At 36.6% G+C, this 25,628-nt stretch overlaps 1 protein-coding gene across 1 annotated transcript in view; it reads left to right on the plus strand.

Moving 5' to 3' along the window:
- Positions 1-25,628, plus strand: part of PALLD (palladin, cytoskeletal associated protein) — a 195,336-nt gene that overhangs the window by 52,631 nt on the left and 117,077 nt on the right. The window contains exons 3-8 of the mRNA XM_057419221.1: positions 16,529-16,707; positions 19,516-19,582; positions 20,135-20,240; positions 21,184-21,258; positions 22,834-22,975; positions 24,317-24,340. Of these exons, the coding sequence (XP_057275204.1) occupies positions 16,529-16,707; positions 19,516-19,582; positions 20,135-20,240; positions 21,184-21,258; positions 22,834-22,975; positions 24,317-24,340 (593 nt within the window). The remainder of the gene's footprint in view (positions 1-16,528; positions 16,708-19,515; positions 19,583-20,134; positions 20,241-21,183; positions 21,259-22,833; positions 22,976-24,316; positions 24,341-25,628) is intronic.

The following is a 25,628-nucleotide window of genomic DNA, read 5'->3' on the forward strand; positions in this document are numbered from 1 at the left end:
CCCAGCACATTCCAGGGCCACCGAATCATTTGTGGTGAGTGTGATTCAGATCTGGTTAAGATGATTTAAAAGAGAGGTTATGGGCATACTGGAGTTGTGCATTTAAGAAAATACAGTGAGTTTTTTACTGCCTGATTGAGACCACATGGCTCCAACTTAGACCTTTTTTTCTCTTTTTTTTTTAATGTGGAAATTGTTGGCTGGATGTACTCAGACGATTTTTTTTTTTTTTTTTTTTTAATTGCCTAGAGGCTGAGGGTTGGGATCATTGTATTTAATGGTAAGGTCAAGGTTAAAACAAATAGTTTTTAATGTTCCTTTGAATAAAAGGAGGAATGGCCTCTTTTGTGTATTTTGCACAGAATACAAACATGCCTCTCTTAAATGAGAGCAAATGTATCTCAGGAATTCTTCTGGATATTACGGGGTAATTAGTGGCCTGATTTGAGAGAGAGGAAGAAGGACAGAGATAAGGGAAGATCTCCATAAATCGTGGTAAATATGTTCCATTCCAAAGGCATTATGGAACGTAGGAAAAGTAAAAGGGAAGGACAATGACCGTTTTATTGTATACAGTTTAATTACTTCTCTCACAGTTAGCATTTTGGGCTGCTCTTAAGAGGAATGAAAGATTCTTATTAAACACTCATAAACTGTTGTAATCATCAAGAACAAGGTGTATCCCTAATCAGAGGGATGAGATGGTGATAACCTGTATTGTAGGCACTTCGTACTATTCTTTTTATTCCTGTTGTAATTCTGAAATAGGTTATCAGAGCTTGTTCTTCCATCAGTACTCTCATAGTTCTTTCTTCTCATTATATCCTTTCTCCCATAAAGTGATTCATAGCACTGGATATATGACTTTCATCCAAATCTTCTTCAAATGTGAGTATTAGATGATAAATTGCTTTTGTATAGATACTTTCTAAATGGTAAAACAAGTCCATGGAATTTTAAATGTAGAAAACAGACCAAAGTTATACCATTGAAAGCTACTGTTTATTGTTGCCACTGGTTGGAAGATGAAGTAAAGATGCATAACAGTTCCTACAGTAGTTCCGCATACACAGTAATTTATCTGGAAATAACATATAAGTATTATTCTAGAACAGCAAATTCAGTAAACAACAATGATAAGCTTTTACTGTCTTTGATTATTGGGACAGTAAACTTTGCTGGCAGAAACAAGCAAAAAAGAGTGATCAGTCATATAGCTGGGTATATCCTTTCAAACTAGTTTCTTGCTTAACATTGCTTGTCTTTCTAATTTCCAGGGCACACGTGAACTTTGTTCTTAGCTTAAAAAAAGGATCAAAACTGAAGAAAAAACCCCAACCTTTACCCAGGGTTCACAAATCACTGTTAGTTAATTTCTGCCTCATGGAAACTACAGTGTAAATGTTTAAAATTTACATGCAGCTTTTTGTAGCTTTGAAGTGCACAATGCAGATGGGAAAGCTATTAGTATTTCAGAATAACGGCTGTGAGAACTAACCAGAGGTCAAAATGTATACTACAGGGCCTTGACATTCCTGCCTCTTATGTTAATGTGTTGTGTCACTGTTCAGTTTTACTGTTAATGCACATGAAATATGTAGAAGCAACCTGAACTGGTTTTATAGTAGACAATCTTAATTGTAGTGTGGAAGAAACAGTACAGGTTTTTTACAAGAAAAAAAAAAAAAAGGAAACATAGCCTTTATGGTGCCCATGTTCGACAAATTCCAGAGCCCCTCAGATCAACTGAAACAGAGGTGGTAAGATTCTGCTACATAGTAAAGATGGGAATATCTCTGTGTCTTCATGTAAAGACTGGAATTCTGTTCTTTGAGACGCATCTCAAGGCCAGCTTTGTTAGGGCTGCTGAGGGTGTGCAGGTATTAACCTGTGACTAGATTGACATTTGTCATTATTCTCAAATGTAATGACTACTTAAATGTTTTTTCTGACTGTAATGCTGATGCAATCTGCATTGCAGTGCTCATATGTAAAATAGATCCTCTCTCTTTAGTCAGTTTTTCAAGCAGTGGAAAGAGGCATGATGCAGAAGAACTGGAAATAAGGATCAAGGAGCTCCAGGATTTACATGGGCCACAGCAAGCATACGTAAATCCTTGTTTTTGCAAAAAGGAGTGGACTTTAAAGCAGTCTTGAGTGTTGACTGTCAATCTGTGGATTCCTGTGGAATTTTTGATTTTCCAGTAAAACCTGCTTTTGATACTGTTTCATGTTTCAGTTTTCATAACGGCTGTGAGGCGTGGTGTTGAGGCATGGCTGGCTATACCACTGTATGTTGGTAGGTGGGGAGAATCTTGAAAGTGATGAATGTTTGGAGTAAGCAGTCACTAGCCATAGATACACAGGCAGTGACCAAGACACAAAGCAAGGATACATGCACACTTTTGGATCATACTGTATTGATAGCTGTCAATGATGGATATAAGTTTGTCTGATAAGCCTGAAATCAAAGTCTCAAGTGAGAACCGTGCTGTGTTGTAGCTAGTGAGAGTGTGTAAAGGTACTTTTAACTGATAGCTGAACAGGTAGCATAAGTTAATTGTTATTAATCAGGCAAAGGTGATACCTGCGATTCATGTCTGGTTTAAGTGGTGAATGTAATCCTCCTCTAAAGAGAGTCCTTGTGGATTTTGAAATGCACATGAATGCAGCAGTTCACCTAATGATAGGTACCTATTTGCATAAACCAAGTTGGTCACATTTTGGCTGTTACGTAATTTCTGTAAAGGGATGCTATGTATAAGGATGCTGAGGAAATGGTGGCATAAGTTTTGCTGCCTTGGGAGAACTGAGGCTTTGAGGACCGGCACTTTTCCTTCCCCCACCCTTTCCTTCCTCTTATCTGCTGTTTCAGCTAGACCTTCTCATATAACACACTCTAAATCTGTCCTAAGACACCGCAGGTGTTATCTGGGAGTCCAGAGTCTTGAATTTTATTTTAGCTGTTTCAATGGGAGCTTTTTGCGATGTCTGTTATTGTACTTACCTCTGAGGTAGGATATAAGGAAACAGCATGGCAAAGAGAAGTACAGTTACTTGTAAAAATGGTAGCTGTTACACAGAGATCAGGCCTTTTTCTTTTTCTTTTTTTTTCACCAGCAACTGTGGAAAATGTATTTGATAATATTACATTATGAATCAGAACAGGTATAATCAGTATTGCGGATGCAGTGTTATGCTAGTTAATGTTGGAAAATAATTCAGAAAGCGTTCAGTTTCAGTCCAGACCTGTAGGCTCAGAAACTATTAAACATGTTACAAATGTGTTTGCAAAAGGTCTGAAGTTCTCTGTCTCTTATGGATATTAAACTATTATTGAAACAAAGTCAATTTTTAGATTGTTTGTTGTATTTCAATGATTATACAGGTGACCTCAGATCTAGGTTCAGTAATTTCTTCTGCTGAATTTCTCTTTAATTAGTTTTCTCAAAATTTTCCAGTTGTACTTATATAAGAAAGTAGTCAGCGTCACTGAGTCTGAATTACAAATTAAAGAATGCAAGCAAAATAGTAAGAATTAGCTGTATGAAGTAGACTTCAGCGTATTTGGCAAAGACTGCGTCCATAAGTTAAGAAAAACTTTCACCAAAAACTTAACCATTTAAAAATGGTTAAATAGCAATAATGCAGCAAATTAGCTGCGTTATTTCTGAGACTTGATTCTTTAACTTCTGTCAAGCAAAAGTGAAGAAGTTCAAAATAGGTAAAACTTAAGAAAACACTATATAGAAAGAAAAAGAATTGAACTTGAATGATCAGAATTTCTGCATTTGCTTATTGTTTTAGGCATTACTAAAGAAAAACATTCAAACCACAAAATTGTCAAGACTCCAAAATGCAGAATACTCTTTATTTACAACGTTTTGATTTAATTTATGAACAAGAAAATATTAGAAAATTGTTGATTAAAAAGCAAACAAACAAACCAAACCCCAAGAACCAAAATGTAAGTGCTTACCACTGATTTATTTTTGGAAAACAAGAAGACATGGGTTTTTTTTTCTGAACTTTTGATTATATCCATTGTTGGGTAGCTCACACAACTATATGAAAACCTCATTTGATCTTATTTTCCTGATGGTCCTGAGGACATGAGGACACTTCCATGAGGACTTTGTTTTAGGTTTAGGACTTGAAAAGTGTAATGATCAGAATCAAAATTTTTGAGAGCTTTAAGCTGTATGTCACTGTCTTCAGCCAAACCATCTCTTCTGACTATACAGTTGCTACTCTTGTTATCGGTAAATACATGAAACAGACTGTGAGTACAGGTCATCCTAATTTTGAATGCTTCAGTGATGGCAGATTCCTCTGTTGACACCCCAGCCATTCAAGGCTGCTGCTCATATTGAAAACTGTAGTCAGTGCTGGGCTACTTGTTCTCTACATCCTCTGACACTCTGCAGAATGATGCCCATCTCTGCAGGCTGAGCCTCACTGGCTAGATTTGACTGCTGCATACTTACTGCAAGGCACTGACAAAACTGCTGACAGCTGTTTTCCCTTGTTCTCAGCTACTAAGTCGCTGACCTGACCTGTGTGAATCAAGTGATTTATCTTCTGGTCAGCAAAGTTGTGTTTACTGACTAGTTTGGAAGTAACTGGGAAGTAAGAAAAAGGGAGATCATAGTAGGAACAGTATTCATATAAGAATAAAACAGTTTTGTATTCATTATGCAGGGTTTCATTTTGTATTTAATCTGGTCTAGTTTAGCTAATGCCACAGATGCAAATAAAAAGGTTTATCTATTCAGTCACAATAATTTAAATAACTGTCTTCTGTAAGCATCAGTTAAATGGGCCTATAAAAATCACGGTGATTGCAATATATGTCATGGCTTTCTACCTTTCTTAACTCCAGCAAGATATCTGCCAGTTTTCCAGGTAAACCTACAAGTTCCACCAATGCCACTTTGGTGTTTTCAATATGAATTAGGCTGCACTCCCTGGATGGACAGGTTTTTTGGTTATCATTGATTTCCAGGTTATTAAGGTTTCATGATTTAATGTTGTTGGTTTTTTTTTCTGTGAACTAAAGCAATTGGTCTAAAATACTTCCCAGCTTCTTCCCCAGTATTATGGTTTTGAGAAGCATTACTGCTTCATCTGAAATGTGTATCGCCATCCAGGAACTTGCCACTAACCAGCTCACTGCAATCGTATTAAATGCAATCTACCTTATGTATAGAATTTCAACTTTGTAAATGCAATTTTACCCTTATAACGTTCCATCTTTTTCTTTACTTTTAACTCTTTACAGTCCTTCCCTCAAAGTTTATAACATTATTCCACTGTAAGATAATGCTGGGCATCTCTGTAAGAGGTTCCCCTCCCCATATTGGCAAAACAGTTGCAGCACACTAGTTCAAAATGCATTTCTGGTCAAAGGAATATACAGTTAGAAGGGATGGCTAAGAGAGGCATTTCAGTTATAGATGATACGCATTCCATTTCAGCTAGACAAGCAATTGTGTTAATCCTGCAAGCCTCAACAGTTCTTAGGGTCTGAAAAATGTTCAGCGTTTTACATGTGATTATTAAATTCTTTGATTTTTTTTTTTTTTTAACCTGCTTTAACTGTCTTCACCACTTTTAATTTTATTTCTTTTCTTCCCTTCCATGATCACGGTAATTTCCAGTCGAATACCAGAAGTGGTAACTTGATGTAAACCTAGGTGTGTATAAGTCAAGTATCTGCAATTTCAGTGAACACAGTTACGTTATTTAGTGCACATGTTGGAGACTTAGGTGCATAACCACCCTCAGAGTTAATGGCAGGTGGCCATGTAACATTTTTCTACAACAGCAGGCAAATGAAACTCCACTACTGATTTCCATGCAGTGCTAGAATAACTTGCATCAGTCTCTTTGTTCCAATCTGCTAGCTTTTAAAAAGATTGTATAATAATATTATGGCTAACAGTACATTTGGTAATGCAAGGTCAGAACCTGCTCTTATTCTGGAGACCTGGTCAGTGCATGGACATGGTTTTAGGGTTGGCAGTGGGAGCTGAGTTCTGACCTTACCCTTACCTTTCCTTGGTGACAGTGGACAAAGTTCCTCAGTTTCTCAATAATAAAGCATATCTAATTTTCTCATGTCCAATTACAGTTTTGAGGCTGAAAGTGCTATTCATTGAGCTTTTCTTTAGAGATTCATTTTATTCACCTATTTCAGAGATGGGAACATTCGTTGCGTGATTGCCGATGTTCACTGTAGATGAGTGGGAACTGCTGTTCTGAACCATTAGATCCTGTTTAGACTGTTGTTACCAGTTTGTCTAATGCTTATGTTTAGCAAGATACACCATGTGCTAAACACTCTGGAAAATTATGGTGAGTGTTCTTCCTGAAAATGCACATGAGGGTATGCCTAACAGAATGGGAAAAATGGATGAAGGGAGGAAACAGTGGAATAAAATAAGGGAGGCATAGTATGCTGCTCAAGTTGGCTGTTCCACCACATGCTGAGTCTGAGAACAGCCCATATGAAACCAGGGATGTTATCTGTAATAGTAATATGTGTGGCTTTTCTAAAGCACTAAACTGTAATTCTGTTCTCATATGTTTCCCCTATTATTGATTATCAGTACAGAGCTGGCTGCATTTGGAGACTACTTTTTAAAATGTATGGGTTATGTTTCTGTAACTTTGTTTAAACAGATATTTGAGGATGCTTGATAGAAAATAAAGCAGGCAGAGTTTCCTGGATTATCTTTGGAGGAAAATTTGTTTGTATGTATGTATTTTCCATGTGTAGCAAAGGGTTCCTTTAGCCCCAGGGTGAAAAAACAGAAGAGCATCTCCACTTTGGAAATCTAATATTCTGACTTTTTGGGGAAGAGATTATAATCTTTGCATGAAACAAAACAGCAAATAAATCATTTTCTGCTGGCACAACTACAGACACAATCAGAAGGGGTCTGCTTGACTTAATGACAAATGAATTAGTGGAACAATCTGAAATGAGGGTAATGTCTACCACACTTTGACTTCAGGGTAAGATGTTCCAGGCCCAAGAAGGAAGTTGTACAAAACCAGTCAATTTAATTATCTGTCAGAAAGAAAGAAATTATTGCTCAGTGTCTGGCGTTGAATGCCCTAAAACTATAGGGGCTCCTATGCAGTAGCTACTTAAATGCAAACAGTGCGTGTTTCCAGTGCTGAATCCTGTATAGAGCATTTCACAGTTCTGTGATAATCCTCTGAGAATATAAACGTATAAAAGTGTGGAAAACAAAGGGTTGTAACTGGTGATCATTTAAACCTGCTTTACATTAACAAAATAATTAAAGCATCTACAGTAATATTAGGGACAGAACTGCAATCAGCTGGTTTATGCCTGCAGTTCCTCTTTCTTCACATTTATAAGCTCTTCTGTCTTCATGCTTTGATACATGGAAGCAGCTTACACATTGATTGTCATTGGCAACAAGCTATTGGCTACATTGCAGTGGAGGTGGAAATGTGCAAGATATTTCAAAAGAAGCTTCCATCAAAATATGAAACCTGAAAAGACAAAATGAGAAAGTTTTATGGAATGTTAAGGAATGAAATGAATGTATACTCACTGTATGTACTCTGGCTGCTTCAATTCGAACTTGTACTTTCCTTCATTCTTGCTGTCAGTGCTGGGAGCACCTGCTGATTTTAGTGTGAAGTCTTCTGAAGTACTTTTTCTGTATCTGCCGTCCTGCTTTTTGGCTTTTGTTTTGGTTTTACTAACTTGTTATGGAGAATGGCATTTGTAGAAAGATCAGAACGCCAAAGAATTTTCCTCTTTCCTTCCCTTTTCCTTTCCTTTTTAATGCATTTAAAATAATTTTGAAGTTTGCAAACCAGATTATGATCCATTAGTATTCACAGGGTTTGGGTTGTGGGGTTCTCCTCTCCTTTTTTTTTAAATTTATTTTATTAAATTAACTCTGAAACACAGAGAGGCTACAGGTCATTTTACTACTGTATTTATGGAACAAAGAAACAAACAGCCGTTTTCCAAACCTAAGAGGAGGGCTAATAATAAGTGGAAATTTGCAACTGTTCAATTATTTTGCCATATCTTGTATTTAGTGATATTGAAAAAAACATGTGTGTGTATGTTTATATATGTGTATATTATACACATGTGTGTATTAAATATATATATAAATAACTGGCTATTGTAGCTCACTACTATTTGTGAAGTACAAAATAATGGTGCAGAAAATAGAGAGTGAAGAAACTGTATGAGATGATGTAGAGAAATTATTACGTTAAATATAGTTTTGTTACATTAAGCATTGTTAATCACTTGTTCTGTAATGAGATTATTTTTCTGAAGAAAATGACTGCTGTGGAAAATCTTGTTACATTTTACCTGCAGTTATCTAATGAGTCCAACAGCCTTCAAAAATGTCTTGCAGATAAAAGTGTGGAAACCTCGGTATCTTAAATTACATATAAATTATTCTTGCGGTTTTTCTTGTGTTTTTTATTTACATATCTGAACATAGACACATAATTTGTAAATCTATATATGCCCAAATTCACTTAGAGAAGCTACTCAATGAAATGAGAAAGCACTGTTATTTTTAAATAACTAGCTGTATGTGTGGCAAATGATCACCATGCTTGTTGTAAAAGATGGTTTGCAGTTTGCACTACATAACTCATCCTTAAATTGCACATTATTTTCTCTCTTTCTTGATCCGATGATTACCTAAATATAGAACAAACAAAAATATCAATCCACATCGATTTGTCAGTTAAATTGCTGCTTCTGAAAATGACACATTTATAGCATGGGCTTGCACCCAAATACAGAAAATAAAGTTCTGTGCAAGGCTTCTGAAACTGCCTGTGAAATCTATGGGTTACACCTACACCTGGTAAATGCTTCTGTGTTCAGAAAACATGCAGTTAGGATCAAGAGTGAGAAGATGCTTTGTCTTTTGGTGATGGACAGAGATAAGGAAGAAAGATAAATCATTTGGGGCAGAGGGCAAAGATAAAATAGGATATGAGGTAGGCTTTCAACTTTGGACTTCAGAAATAGAAAATAAGTTATTAAGCATAAAGTTCAGCATTCTGTTATTTCATATATGAAGACTGATTGTAACATAAGCAATATTTTTTTAGAAGAAATTTCTTTATAAGCATAAGATATTTGTTCATCCTGTTTGGAGAGGGGAAACATACAGATTTTTTCTTTGATATTGACTGCTTCTTTAGCCAGTTAAAGAAATACGATCTCCTTGCTGTTCCTACTGAATAAATGTAGCTGCACAGATGCCTTTGTTCTGCATGATGAAACAGGATTACCTGAAATGTGGTATCTCATTTGGATACCATTAGGTGCGTTTCTGAAATATCATTTGCCCAGCACCACAGTACTGTCAACAAGAAGTCACTTCCCTGGCTTCTTTGCTGTATGGCATAAATGTACTTAGGAGGCTTTGAAGCCACTTCAGCAAGAAAGTTGCTAAATTCTTTATTGTTCTTCTGTTAAGTATTTAGATATTGTCTTTATAATCAGAATTCTAAAAAAATGGTGAATATATCCACTTCTAAAAAAAGTTACTCCTGCAAGAAGTGAGTATCCATTAGGGAACATGACCTTAGCCTCCTATGCGGCCTGTTACGGCAGAGATGTTTATTAATCACGATTAAATAGCTTTGGATTACATATCCAAGTAAATCATAGAGCAAGTACCTCCTGTCTGTATGTTATATTATCTCTGATTTCTTTAAAGAAAAAAATTAGCATTAAATGTCTTCATTATATATCCTTGCAGTCTCACCATTTTTTCCCTTACATCCAGACACTTCATCACATCATTTGTTTCTAGACCTTTATAAGAAAGCAGGGTTAACACAGAAGTATGCAGTGCATAACGATGAAATTTTACTGAATTAGAACGGTTTTGCTTTATTATCTCATTCTTCTTTACATTCTTACGTTCTTCTGTAGTTTTCCATGGTATGTATTCAGATTATGAGAAATGTAGAAAAATATCAATTACTGTTTATGCTTTTCCCATACCAAGGCCACATCTTTTAAGACTTTCTGTCTCTCAAACTCTCAAACAAACAAACCAACAAAAAATCTGAAAACATTCTGTAAAGGATTTGCTATATGGGAAGTTAGGCAATTATAAATCTTTGCTTTGCTAAGTGTTGTATTTAATTTTCTTACTTTCTAGTGTCACTTTTGTGTTTTCTTGCATGAATGTATCATTTGGGTAATTAAAGGCCTCCATCATAAATACATTCTTTAAAAGCTTCTTCACTTGAAAGCTATGAAATGAGGCCAACAATTGCAAAGGGACAAGATACAATCTTAAAAACAAAACAAAACAAACACAAAAAAACCCAAAGAATTACAAACTTTAAAGCTAATCCTGTGATTTTAAGACAAGCAATTAGTTTTGAGTCAAGTCTGGCAATACAGTTTTTCTTCCATAATTCGCTGTGCCCAGCTATGTAAGGCTGTGGAACAGTGCAGTACCCAAGGAGAGAATGATATGAGCTACGGGCTGTAACCCTGAGTATCTTGTCTGGAGCTGTCGAAATCTCAAACTAATTTTCCATTTACTTCCCCAGAAGAAATGCTGAAGTGGAGCAGAATCCTTATCACACAGGTAAAATGAACAGAAACAAACGTGGAAAACCTACACAGGAATGTAGGGAAGGAATTTTCCTAATGACAGGAATAAGCTAAAAACATGAGCTTTGGAGTTGCTGAAGCCAGCAGTCAGTGACAAGAATCCATTGTTCACTGTTCCTGGAAGCTTTGTAGCCCATAACTCAGCTGGTCACATCTATTACCTTCTGCACACCTTCCTTTTTGCATCCTTGCACAATGCAAAGCTTGACTTCAGAGGGAGCAGAATTAACTTGTAGGAAGGACAAGCTGAAATGTTGACGAGTGTCTTGAAAATAACAGCCATTTGATGTTCTCTTGCCATTTTCTGTTACACTTTGAGAGGGCAATTTTGGTCCCCAAGTACCTAATCATGCAATTTACTCAGCTGGATGTGAAGTCCTCACTGAAATGTGTGAGAGCTTGGAGAACACTGTGCAACACCTGAAGAATGACTTAAATTCTGAATAAATATATAATGTATACTGTTTATAACACTTTTTATAATTAAAAGATTGGCTTCTGTGGTTGTCAGTATGTAGAGCCTTTTTCTAATTGCTTAACTCAGGGTTCAGGCAAAGCAGCAGCATCTACATTAAGATCATAACTTTCTTTCAAGATTACAAAATACAAATATTTTAAGTATGTGTGTATTTTTTTGATGACTTTTATGAATTGTGTATACAAATAATTATATATTGTGCAAAAATTGAGTAACGTGCAAAGAACAAGCATCTGAATAATCTGATTACTGCAGTATATCTAAATCTTACATGGCAAAGTTGATTTCTATTAAAAATCAAGTTAAATTCTTTATGTAGTAGTATTCTACAGTCTGGAAGTGTTGGACTGCTAAACTTCAATGGAGAAAAACAAGAATGGAGGTTACACAGTATTGTGATGGAAATGCTGACTCTTGACAGTTCAGGAACGTCAGAGTATTTCATTTTAACTTTTCTTCTGGAAATACTTAACACCACTAAGGATAAAATTACTTTTTAATTTATAGCTTATCTCTCTGCACTTTTTTGTAGTGGTCAGAGTTCCCTATTACAATTCTTCCCCAAGGCTGTATCTTAAAGTTTCACTACAGCTGCCATTTTAAATTAACTTTTAAGAGTGTGCAGAAAGGAAAACCTCTCTCTTCCTCAGTGACTCTCAAAAAATGCAAGTTCCATCAGGATTATGCATTAGAGAGAACCTTGAGCTGTTTTTCTTAAGGCCCTGGTGGTTACTCAGTCATTGTACTGTTCAACTCTGTTTATATTTTGTTCGCAGTCATTAAAATCCGAGACACACATGCTCATATGCATTTCCAAGCATGGAGGATTGTGAGGGCATGAAAATGACTGAAAAAGATAGATGTATTGTGTGATTGCTGCTTGATGTCAGCGTGCATGAACTGCTGCTTACCTGGCATCCGGCTGTCCCTTTTTGTTGGCTGTTCTAGTTTTGCTGTCATGCAATAATGTAGCCAGTGGAATAGCCAAGTAGGCTTTGAAGCGTGAAAAATGAGTATCTCAATTGTAGTACCCCTGCTACCAAAATCCCTCTGGTTTGCTTCCTTGGAGTATTGACTTTCCAGTCTAGTGATTGTGTTTCAGTGTCTGCATTAAATGCTTAATTGCTATTGTTTTAACATAGAACAGATACAATGTAGGTGAAAACTAAGTATAAGTTAAGAAAAGGCAAGGCAAAAAGTGGTACAGTGGAATTGCAGGCAGGAAGAGAAATGGAGGAAAGAGTATGAAGAACATAGGAAAGAACAGAGAAATTCAGTGTTTAAAATTTGGCAAGACACTTTAATGACTAATAAAATGAATTCCAGTTACATGAAATGGGTATTACTTTCATGTGACTTTTTTCTTGCCAGCCTTTATCTGATATCTTACAGTAATGTCTCTTCTCTTTTAAGGGGAGAGTTCTCTACACTCTACACATTTGCATGAATGCTAGCATGGCCTGCAGGAATATACCTAGGATGCAAGCCTGAGCATTATTCTGGGGACTGATACATACACACATATGCTAAACCTTTTGTTGGTGTCTCTGCCTGGTTTGTTTCTATCTGCACACTTTATACAATATTGAGAACCTACAACGAAGGGATAGTGAGATGAGTAGATAATGTTTGTACTTGGAATCCAGAACCTGTGAAATAGATGTGTTTAAAACCCATATTCTCTCTACAGGGAATTCTTTTTCTCGCAAAGCATCTGCAGCACCTTTATTCCTCTGTTACTTTCAGTGTCTTTTGGTTTTGATTTAGGTTGGGGTATTTTGGCTCTCAAGAAGTGTTATTGCTTTCTTACAGCTAGATAATAATCCTCTTATGCCCAAGAGGATCAGTAGGCTGAAGTAGCCTGACATGAGTTAATGCTGCCCTAGTTACCGTAAAGCTGGAATTTTTGTGCTTGCAAAAGCAAGTAATACTTTGCTTTGTGGCTGGTTTTCCATGTTTAGCCGTAAGTTCTCCTGGTTTCTTTGGATCAGTCTCCCTTTGATAGTGATTTGTTGCTTGCTTGGTGATCCCTCTTCAGAAAGAGAGAATGCTTCAAAGATTTGTTGTTGAGTATTTTTCAGTCCTTAGGACCTGAAAATCCTCTTACCATGCCTATTCCAAGTATAATGACAGTAAGGCTGAGGAGGCCTGTAGGTAGCCATTTTGTGCTCTATAATAGCCCATACTACACAAAAGATGGATAACTAAAATTCAAATTGTGTTTGGGAAAAAAATGCTTCATTTATTTTTATCTCCTGACCCTTTTTTTAATTCACAAACTCCCTTGAACTAGACTGGCTGTTAGCAAGTTATTGCAGGACAAGTATTTCAGTTGAGTATTTTCTCATTAACTTAATTTTGATGTCATCTCCAAATGAAAGTCATGTTAATTAATCTTCTCTGTTTATCAACACATAGGCAGAAAAGAAAAAAAAGCCACAACTAGAAAAAAGACTATATCTAAGTGTATTCCAGTGTTCTTCCTTTCAAATAATTCTGCTCTTGCCCATCGTAAAGGTGAATTCTTTCCACAATAAACAGTGCAGTCCCATACCAGGCCTGTTTCCCGTTCATCAGACATCACCTTAATGATGGTTGAGGTAATTTTGTATTGAATTGCTTACTTATGCGTTTTTCCCTGTGGCGGACAGTGTCTGATGTAGCAGGTCAGGACTCGTTTTCAGTGGTATGTCACTGATGTGATGCAATGAGTCTCAGTCCCAACCAGTGTTGAGTAACAGATCCACTAGTTAAGGCTGACTGTATCTATGTATGAATCAAGGGACAGTGGAGAACTTGTTCTTCTAATAAAACAGTTTGCTTATTAAACATCATCTGACCAAAAAAGAACTTTTATTTTGAATTCATATGCTTATCACAGTTTCTTAAACGTTTTGCGAGCATGGAAGTTGGGAGACAGTTGAAAGCCATACAATTTGCATGAAACTTGAATGGGATCTATCTGAGAAAACAGTTAGGCTTGAAGGAGAGGTTTTCCTTTGCAGGATGTTTCTGGAAAGGAAAGGAAAATAGAACTAATGGTTAAGTAGAGCCTCATATTACAGGCTTTTGTCTCTGATTGTCTAGAAATTGAATTAACCTCTCTCTTGTGCCTATCATTTAAAATGTAACTTTGGAAAGGCTGCACAGAGGTTAGGACTCTGAAGGTCTAATAAGCAGAAGTAGTAGCAGAGGTCCTTATGCTTAGAAAAAGGAGAACTTGTGACAAGAAAGAAAAGGAGGGGAGGAAGGGGAAGAAATGTTAATTTTGGCAGTCAAGTTGACAGAACAGATTTGTCTCCAAGACCAATAGTTGTAAAAGTAGGTCAAAAGGGTCTGCTGAGTAAACAAATGGAAGTTTGTTAGTTCCTTCCAAAGATGATACTTTCTGTGTGCACTATCTGGGCATAACAGAAGACAGAAAAGGAATTTGTTAGTCTTTTAATTACAGAAGACAATTACATATGGTTTTAATGCCACTATCAACATTTTTTCACCTTCAGGAATAAAAGATCTATTGTTCATAAACAGAGAGTTTGCCCACAGTTGTGACTGTTAAAAAGGAGAATTGTCTTATGTGTAAATCTACTAGGTTTCTTAACTCTGCATTCTAAAATAAGCATGTAATTTCAAGTTTTACAATCTAGTATTTTTAGAACGTTTTATAACATGTTTTACTTCTGTTAATTACGTATAGTTTACTAATAAAAAAAGAACAACAAAAATGAGGCACTTTATTTCTAAAGACTCCTCACCGTACTATGTAGTATCTGTCATCCTGTAGTGTTGCATGGTTTTCCTAAATAGGTAGAGGAGGATTGTGTAACTCCTTGGGGTTATTTTGTTTGAAGGAGGTCAGGGGGAATGTAATTTCCTAGAGAGGAAAAATAAAGACTGATTCTGAAGTATTACTGGATTGTAACTGCAAAAATTGTCTCATAAACCTTTACAAACTGAAGGAAAAATGTCATTTTTTTTTTTTTTTTTTTTGGCTGGCATGTTTTGTATCTTTCCAAATTATTTTTAAAAAATCATCTTTTAATTTGAATTGACTCTTCCTAAATTTCTGTGGATGTAGGTTTGTTGTTTTTTTTTTTTAATCCTTCCCACAGTAGGAAATTAAAAATATATGGGTGAGGGAAGAATGAAAGATCACTTTTGAAGCTTGCTGTCAAGAATTTTTCCTTTTGTCTTTGTCCTCACCACAGCAAGATTTGAATTTGGGGATGGCAGAGGAAGGAGAGGGAAAGGAGGACAGAGAACATGGAAAAGTGCAGGTTATATTATAGGATAAGAGGAAAGGAATGAAAAGTGGTAAAGATCAGAGTGAGTTTGTAGGACTGGAGCAGGAATAACAAGCTCAGAAGGACCTGGCAAAATTTGTTTTCAGGATATAGTGAATTTGAGAACGGAAGGAAGGCTGTCCCAATGATTTTCCTTTAATGACTTAGCAATCTATCACCCCTCTTAAAACTGAATAGCAGCCCCTGTAAGTAAAGAATTATCCACTTCTTCTTGCTGGGCTGCTAGAGGTATGGACAGCTCAGGGAGTAGCCTATGAGACTATGACTAGCTGGTATGAAGGAATCAAACAGAATAAAGGTGGGAGCTGGTACCTTCATGGCAGCAATGTGTGCTGAAAACATGGACTAGCTCTTCAGGCAGCCTGCCCTGGAAAATGCTTGACTGACCCCATGTAAACAAAATAGGTTGTACTTTTGCCTAGTCATAAGTCACCCCAGATAAGTGTCTGTTTTGCCTGTACGTAAACCCATTGCTTTTATTGCAATATCTTTTTGGTATTGGGGTGTATTTGGCATTGGGGCATATCTTTTTGGTAGTGGAATATGCATTTCGTACATACATAAAAATCCAGAGCTAGAAAACCAGTTTATGTTCCTGATCCAAGGCAAAAGTAAACCTGTTTCAAGTTTAGCAATATGGAAGCTGTACCATGGGATTATATTAGGGTGACTGGGCATGACAGACAAAAATCAAACATCCTGTGTGGAGAATCGATGAGTATTAGGAAGAATGGAGTAGTGAGTTAAAATGGAATTAATTAGACTGCGGTCAAAGCAAGCCAGTACATAAGACACACAGAAAGCATTAATTCTCCCAAAACAGGACGGGGAACAGTTTTAAATTATAGGTGTGTATGATTTCCTTAGCATTCAGAAATGTCTCACTACCTTTTTAACAAAGTTTATTCCAGCAGGTTATTTCTTTGCAAATGTCATTAAGCACTTCAAAACACCATATGCTGATTTCAGTAGCAATTTAGATTTTTGCAGCAGAGTGTAATGTCTTCTTGTGTGCAATGAGCCTGAACCAATCCTTTATGTTCTTTTTTCTTTGTCTTTCTAAATGTGTGTGGGCTGCAGATGGTTCTGTGAAGGAAAAGAACTCCAGAATTCCCCTGACATTCAAATCCGTTCTGGAAGCGGAGGACTTCATTCACTAATTATAGCAGAAGCCTTTGAAGACGATACTGGACGCTATACTTGTGTGGCTTCAAATTCCATTGGTGCAGATAGTACATCAGCTGAAATATTCATTGAAGGTAAGAGGTGACGTAATAAGATACTTGATGCACAGAGGAAAAGATAACTCAGATGAAGTTTGGTTTTGGTTCTGTATATTAACATTACATTTGCTTTGGTGATATTTTTATGGTGTTCCTCTGCTTCCTTTTAATGCAACACATTTAGAGCACCTCATCATATTAATTCAGGTATTTCAAGGAATGTCCCAAGAATCAGTGGGTAGATTGCCATTTATTTAAGGTACAGGAAAGGTAAAGAATGGAAAAAGACGAACAAGCAGAGCTTTTGTCATGTGGTTGGCTTTTAAGTAATACCCTCTGTAAAACAAAGATTTGACTGGAAATACCAATAATGATTTTCATGATAGCAGTAATCCCTGCCTCAGTTCTGAACTTCCTTCCAGTGCACATAAATGTGGCTGCCCCAAGTGAGTTGTCTTTAGTCATGTGTAAGTATAGAATCATAGAATAGTTAGGGTTAGAAAGGACCTTAAGATCATCAAGTTCCAGCCCTCCTGCCATGGGCAGGGACATCTCACACTAAACCATGTCACCCAAGGCTCTGTCCAACCCAGCCTTGAACACCGCCAGGGATAGAGCATTCGCAGCTTCCTTGGACAACCCATTCCAGTGCCTCACCACCCCCACAGTAAAGAATTCCTTCCTTATATCCAATCTAAACTTCCCCTGTTTAAGTTTTAACCCGTTACCCCTTGTCCTGTCACTACAGTCCCTAATGAAGAGTCCTTCCCCAGCATCCCTATAGGCCCCCTTCAGATACTGGAAGGCTGCTATGAGGTTTCCACGCAGCCTTCTCTTCTCCAGGCTGAACAACCCCAGCTTTCTCAGCCTATCTTCATACGGGAGGTGCTCCGGTCCCCTGATCATCTTCATGGCCCTCCTCTGGACTTGTTCCAACAGTTCCATGTCTGTTTTATGTTGAGGACACCAGAACTGCACACAATACTCCAGGTGAGGTCTCACAAGAGCAGAGTAGAGGGGCAGGATATAATTCTTTATACTTGGTACACTGACTTCAGGTTGGGTTAAAAGTCAGTCATACTGGTTTTGTCCAGTATATACTGCTAGCACTTGTCAAGATATTTCCTCATTTCAAAATTAGTCATAATTCAAATATTATTTTCTCTGAGGAAACTAAATGACTTAACCATAAGTAAAATTATTACCTTTTTATTTTAGAGGACTGTATTTTAGACATTATTATATTAATTGAATACTTATTTTAGTTCATGCATTTTCAAACATTATTTTACCAGTTTTGTAACTCATAAAAATTAATTTAAATGATTAACTGAAAGCATAAACCAAATTAATATAACAAATAGCCATAACAAACCTAAATAATACCATACCAAAATGATTTAATAGCTTTTGATTGAAAAAGCAATAAACTTTTCACTATCTATTAGCTAAATCATAACAGATGTGCATTTATAGGGTTTCTTTCATAACGCTCTTTTAATATCAGAGCTTTGTCATCCTACATTGGGATATAATAGCAAAATCCCCAAGACTTTTCTGACTCTTACAGATTCTAGTAAGACTTTTCTTACAGAAGCATACTTTCAGAAATGCTCAGGTATAGTACAAATATATAATACTGTGTGAACTTACAATAACAGAAGCAACACTTGTGCTAGCAACAGCTAGGTAGAGAGATGCAGTGAATAAAACAATGCCTTTTTTGAGATTCAGCAAAGTCTCACTATGTGGATGTCCTGGCTTGAAGTTTTACAACATGCAACTTTGAAAGAGAGCTGTCCAGGTTGTTAGGCTCCTTCCCCATGATCTTTAAGGAAACCAGACTGTCGCACAAGCATTACTTTGCATGCTAATAGTCTTGATGACACGCATCATACTTCTGTGCAGCAGGGCCAGTCACACAAGACCTTTATCCTTTGCTCATGAGGAATACTTTCATGCAGACCCACTTTGTAGACTTGACATTGCTTCTCTCTTCTTACTTTTTCTGTGCCACTTGTTGCTTTGATTTTTGTAGTCTGAACTTTGTAATAAAATAAAATAAATAGGGTACTTGGGTACCTCAGTCCAAGCTTTGTTTCATTGGAATCAGTCTGTGCTATACTATTTATATAGCTTATGAATTCCTTATGATTTGTATTAGAATACAGCTATCCATATGTACACACACATCCTTTGAGGAATAATGTGTCCTGCATAAATGTTTAGAATAAATGTTGTGTGAAGTACCTGTTCTTTGGAAAAATTAAGACAAAGGGAATAAATGCTTTCTTTTTTTTTTTTAAGAAGTGAGTACAGGGTACTGCCAAACACATACATTATATCAAGCCTTTCTTGGCAAGAAATACCAGTACATAAATATTATGTATAGGTTAATATAAATAGTCTGAACTGTGGAGATCATGGGAAGCAAGTTTAGTCTGAAAATGTCTGAGCAACTGAGTTGTTCTTACTTAAGGTTGAAGATTTGTTATCTGTATATAAGCCATATGTTTGCTTAAGCTTCAAGTTGTAACATTGAAGTAAATAAAATTATACATTTCCACTAGAGTAATAGTAGCCAGATTTTTTTTGGCCGTATTTCCTTCAAGATGGAGGAAGACAGCTAAAAGCCAAGGAAAAAGAGTTGGTTATGATTTCTGTAACTGTCTAATGTACATCGTTTCTATCTCTATCATATATGAAAAACTGCAATAGTTTGTTACAGAGCATTCTCAGCTCTTAAAGTGAAATGCAAAAGCAGCATGTTTTTTTCTTTGGAATTTAAAAGTTAAATAAATCAGTAAAAAAGTATGAGATTACTGAAAATACTTTCTTTTCCAGGTGCCAGTTCCACGGATTCAGAAAGTGAAAGTTTAATTTTCAAATCAAAATCTGGAGCTATGCCACAGTAAGTGTGCGAAGTAGAACCAATGCTGTTCTAATGTTCTTGGTAAGAGGCACTGGAGAATCTGAGGTAGTTTTAGATCTAAATAAGCATCTGGGGTATATTTGTCCATGTCTTGTCTTTTCCTCTTCTCTTGTGTGATACAAATGTGTAGCATTGTAACTAGATTGTATTCATGTGCTTGGTCTGTCAGGGAAGTCTGGTACTACCTTGACAGCTCTTTTGCTGACATCAACTTTTCATATTCATGAGTAAGCTAACCAAATCTTCATTTGTAATCACTCAGCCATGTGCCTCCAAAACAATCATGCAGAGGCGTGCAATTAAAGAAGCAAAACGCATTTTATTTTCTATCTTAAATCAGTACTTTTTATTGTATGTGAAAGTGTAGATTAGTGAGAGATCATGTTCTACTTAAGCTTCCTCCAATGTTGATCTTTTCAGCTGATAATGATATATTTAAAGATGTAGAAAATACAAGGTAGCTTACAGGTTACAAACTATCATATTCTGATTTCAGATATTATAAAGTGTTACTGTTTTCCTTTTTTTCAGGGCCCAAAAGAAAACCACTTCCGTTTCCTTGACAATAGGATCTTCTTCACCAAAGTCTGGAGTCACCACAGCTGTAATTCAGCCTATCTCTGTGCCCAGTCAGCAGGTATTTTTAGACACCAATTTTTAAATTAGTGAAAGTATTTTAAAATTTATTTCAACATTTTTAAGTCCTGAAAAACTCTGTCATTTTGAGGAATTATGTTATTGAACTGTAAACTTATGTTACTATATTAAGAATGATGATCTTTAATTAAGTATATATCCAGTAAATGGGGCATAAAAATATACATATGGATTTTACACAGTGTGTATCAACACAGCATGTGAGCAGCTGACAGATCTGATGGTGATGAAAATTACAGAGTATATCACTTAATAGTGACTTGCTCCAAATCCAAAAGAATATAGTACAAATGAATGCCTACAATATGTTTTAGCAAATGTTTTAAATTTTGTTCTTAAATAAAATACTGCTGTAATTTCTCTGGGCCTTCTAGAGAAAATTAGATTTTACTATCTAGATGTTAAATGTAGGAAATCATTGTTCATTAGTGTATACTAAGTTTTAACGCCACTGTGGATGACTTAGAGTTTGCATATAAATCAAAATGCAAATGAAATAAAAATCTCTGTTAGATGGTACAGGGTAAATTCTTTTCCCTTCTTTTGGCTAAACTTGATAAGCTTTTAGGTACCTGGATTTTTTTATTACTACAGCAGTCAAGGGATGTAATAACAGGAGAGGCAAAAAGGCTTCAGTGCAAAGGGCTTACTTGAAGTTAACAAGAGTCAAACTCTCAAAATACTTCAAGGCAAAGACAGTTGGATACAAAGTTCTCATGGGAAGTACAGAAGCCTTTAGAGCTTGTGTTTTGATTTCAGAAATAAAACAGATCTGAAATAGTGATGTCACTCGAGAACTAGAACGAGAACACCATAATAAGACTGTACATTTGAGTGCTTGCATTACTGCATAGATATATGCAGGCCCTATTATTGAAACCATTATTCTTTCAGTTTTACAGCATTGTTGCATTGCTTTGCAGGTTCAAAGCCCTACTTCAGGCCTTCACCGTCTGGATGGATCCAAGCCTATCTATTTTTCACCCATTTTTACAAAGGTATGTTTTATCCATAATTATTTTTATATCATACTCCTGTAGTCCAGTAGGAAACCTCTAAAATACAACTTGAATTGAAAATATTATTTTCATAGTTACTCAAAACATCATTTCCATAGCAGTAACTATTATTTCATCATAACTTGTTGAAGTCAAAAATGAAGCAGAGAAGGTATTTCTGCTTATAACTTCAGAAAAATAGTTGACTGAAAGCTAATATGGAATAGCAAGTAGTTTTGCCTAGACAGAAGAGGAAACCTTGTTCTCCACAACTGTCTAGCTTGGCTGCATCATAATGCCTTTCTCATGGCAAAAATCATAAAGGTCTGATTCTATCCCTCAGAATTCTGCACTGGTACTGCAGATGTCACAGGAGAATGAACAGTGGAGGTGCAAGGGATTAGAGAATGTGGTTACTGCAAGATAGGGAGGAAGGTAATTTTCTAGAAAGAGTAGAAACAGGAGAAATCCTGCCCTCATTCAGTAACTACCAAAGCAATCAAAACTCTACTGTTGCTTCCCAGTCCTCATATCTCTTGTCTCTGAAATCCAGTATTAACTACCTTAAACCAGTTGGGACATACCAAACCAAAATTTTAATTACACAAGAAATGAACCGGATATGAACAACAACAAAATATACTTAATCCAGGCTGATGTAAATTTCTTTCTATCCAAACTTCAAGTAACAATCCAAAGATTTTTAGGTTTCCATGGAACAAAATTCTTATGTATTTGATTAACTACAGATCTATATAGACTAACTAGGGATAACTCTGAGCTTAGGCCTATCTTCAAATGCTTCGCTACACTGAAGCCTAAAACGTTATTAATAACCTGGAAAGGGAATGCAACAGCCAATACAATACAAAATAATTGATTTATTATAATTTGATTTGTAATCTTAAGTTAGTTAACAAAGGCAAAAATAGTGTCTGTCTACTGTCAGTTTTGTTACTTAAAATACTGTTTCTGCTCTCTCATTGTAGTTCTTCATAAAAGATTTAGATTCTTCCTGAATTTTTTCAGATATACATAAGAATTAATTTCCAGCCATAATACTGTCTCAGAAGCCATCCATACACAAGCTAATATGTCCTAACAGCATGTGTGTCATCTAATTTTGCTTGGTTGGTTATAAATGGCTCACAGGAAACACAGCTCCACATTCTAGAGGTTGACCTGAAAGCAGCACAGCTACTCTCTCAGGACCAAGTCAATCAATGTGTAGTTAGTTGCAGAATTTTAATTTCATGTTGTGGAAGAAGGGTGAAAAATGAAAGGTCAGACTGCAACTATTGGCTTATTATGATCTCAGGAATTAAATAGTCCTACAGCTTTTCCATCTTTGGTCATGTTAAGAATGTATTTGAAAATAATCTATTCAGTCATTTTAAACTGTATATCTCATATATTAAATTTAATCAGAATGAAATACAGCTTACAGAAAATGGCTATTGCGAAAATAAAATGACACAATAAAATAAAGTTGAAATATTACAAAGGGAAGAAAAGACTATTTTTAAGAATACAAAATGCTCCTGGTTCATTTGAATTGTGATTGATATATTTCAGGAGCTGCAAAACTCCACAGCGTCTGAGGGACAAGTCGTAGTATTGGAATGCAGGGTCAGAGGACTCCCTCCCATTCATGTTAAGTGGTTTCGACAAGGCATTGAAGTTCAAGATTCTCCGGACTTCAGAATTCTCCAAAAAAGTAAGGCAGTGTTGTAGTTTAACCCCAGCTGGCAACTAAGCCCCGTGCAGCCACTCGCTCACTCGCCCCCAGTGGAGTGGGAGAGAGAATCACAAGGGTAAAAGTGAGAAAACTTGTGGGCTGAGATAAAGACAGTTTAATAGGTAAAAAGCAGAGAAGGCCTTGATTCTTTGTAAGCACTGCTCAGTGACAAGTAAAACATCCCTGAATTATCAACACTGGGTCCAGTGAAAATCCAAAACAGCCCATACTAGGTACTATGAAGAAAAATAACTCTATCCCAGCTAAACTCAGCACATTCTGCATCCCTTATTCCATAGCATTTACTTCATGCTCAGGTCTCACGCTATTTAATACACCCTTAGTAACCACTACCCCCTTCCCGGCCTTTGACATAATACACAGGTATCATTCCCCTAGTCTATGGACCACCCCTGTGAAATGTCTGTAAAATGTCCACAAATGCCCACAAAATGTCTGTTGACTTCATTTGCTGCATGATTTTGGGCTCCATCTGTTACGATGGACACTCAGGACAGGAGAGGTGGTGTGTTGCATAGAGTTACTTGGCAGCAAAGCCAGCTGAGGTTGGGTCACTGCTGTACATGCACTGTTATTGTAAGGCTTGTCCTCCATTGGCTCAGGTGGTTCCTGCTATAGTAATTGCTGTAGCATGCAACTCAAATCATGGGTTACAACATTTTAAAGGTATATCCATTACAATCTCCATCGCTGGTCCTTTTGGACCAAACCATGAGCTTTATCATTGGAATGACCTCATTCTCTTGCTCCTAGCCTGGTGTGCTGGTTTTGGCTGGTTCCTGCTATGTTTCCACCCCTGGGGCAGTTGATTCCAGGTGTACTGGATGCCCCTCCAAGTGAAAGCAAACTGTGGCCTGAGCTCTGCTGCCAAAGGGATTGAGTAAAACACATTAGCTGTATCAGTTGTGGCACACCACTTGGCTGCCTTTGACTCCAGTTCATATGGAAGTTCTAGCACATCCAGCACAGCCACACTCAGCCAAAACCAGCACAGGCAGTAATCTGAAGCAGCTATTCATACAGGGTGGGGAAAGATTGTGACATAGTCTGTCAGGATTGAGTTTTGGATAGAGTCCTCTCTTCCTCGCATTTCAGTGATTGTAAAGGCTAGAAGAAATAATTGAACTACTGCATCCAACAGACAATTTAGCTCTTCCTTATTTTGTAATGTGTCTGCACAGATTCTGTACTTGTCTACAGTATTTCAGTATAATGTGTTCATTCAGTATACTGCTGTTCATTAATGGAATCTCTAATATTTTTCATGTTTGTTTCCCCTCCTTATGATGTGATATACAGAGCCACGATCTGCAACTGAACCTGGTAAGAATCATATGAAAAAATAATCTCTTGATTCACTGGCTCTTTGAGTTTGTACTGAAGCCATAAATAGAAAAGTGTTTCTGCTGAGCATTGGTAATATGAAACCCCCATAAAGACAGTGTTTCTTTATCACACCTTCCTTACTCTACACTGTCCTTTACATCAATTCCTTTATTAGTTAAACAGTAAATTCCACTTAGACCCTCAAGGAGAGACTCACAGCTTAAACTTTGAAGGAAACTTTGTTCTCAGAAAATGAGCAATTTGCATACCACTGAGGAAAAAGAACAAATCCCTCAAAATTCCATTACCCAAATTGTACTTGCAAGAGTTTCATAACACCCAACCACTAAATACTAGTTTGGCCAGTCTAGCTTGGCAGATATGAACTGTCTTAAATACAAGTAAAAGCTGATCCTCAAAAACAAGGGCACATAGAATTTTTCTAGCCTATTCTCAAGGTAAAAGTCCTAGGTTTCAGAAAGCAAAGGGGTTTTCCAACTAAAGTTTTTTCTCTGGCTGCTTCATTTTCCTATTATACATCTTTATATGCTGTGGTGGTTTCTTCAATAATAAGTGGATGCTAAAAAACTGAGAATGTTCTTTAATTCTTCTGAGTCAAACAATGTGTAGAAGACAAGACAGTGATATGGTCTGAGCCTTGCATTAAGAGGGTGGCTGGTTTTGCTTGAATATGCTTGAATTTGGAAAGAGATTTAATTATGGAGCAAAAAGATAAAACTAAAAAGTTTTCTAAGACCTGGGTATTCCCAAAGAGTGTCTCTGAACTGAAGGACCTTAGCAATGGGGGGATGTTATGAAATTTGGGGGGTTGCATTGGCAGTCTGACTGCAGGGAGAACAGACATAGTGGCTAAGTGATGTTTGTCAAAAAGCAGTTTGGCTATGAAGATATGGACTAGAAAACAGCAGTGACAGGTTAATCCTAAGAGAAATGCAGCTTTCTCTTAGCTTTTGTGGAAAGGAGAGGAGGTGCAGAGGGAAAAAGCTCCTGGTTTCTTTATCAGTTACTCAATTTTCTTACTGCTTCACAAATATACCTACACACATATACCTATTTTACTTCATGACCATCATACATATATGCATATACATACACACGTGTGTGCATGCACACACGCATACATGCTCTGTCCTGACAGTTAATATTTAATTGTGTGCAGCAGCATCACCTCTAGTAACAGCTGATGCCCAGTACATGTAACTGAATGATTCAATTAATGGAGGCTTGAAATGTGAGCTATGTGAAGGATTGAACAGTGATAGAA

Source organism: Pezoporus wallicus, unplaced genomic scaffold (genome assembly GCF_028554395.1).
Source record: "Pezoporus wallicus isolate ANWC-B61680 ecotype Strahan unplaced genomic scaffold, APGP_CSIRO_Pwel_v1 contig_2384, whole genome shotgun sequence".
Lineage (NCBI taxonomy): Eukaryota > Metazoa > Chordata > Aves > Psittaciformes > Psittacidae > Pezoporus > Pezoporus wallicus.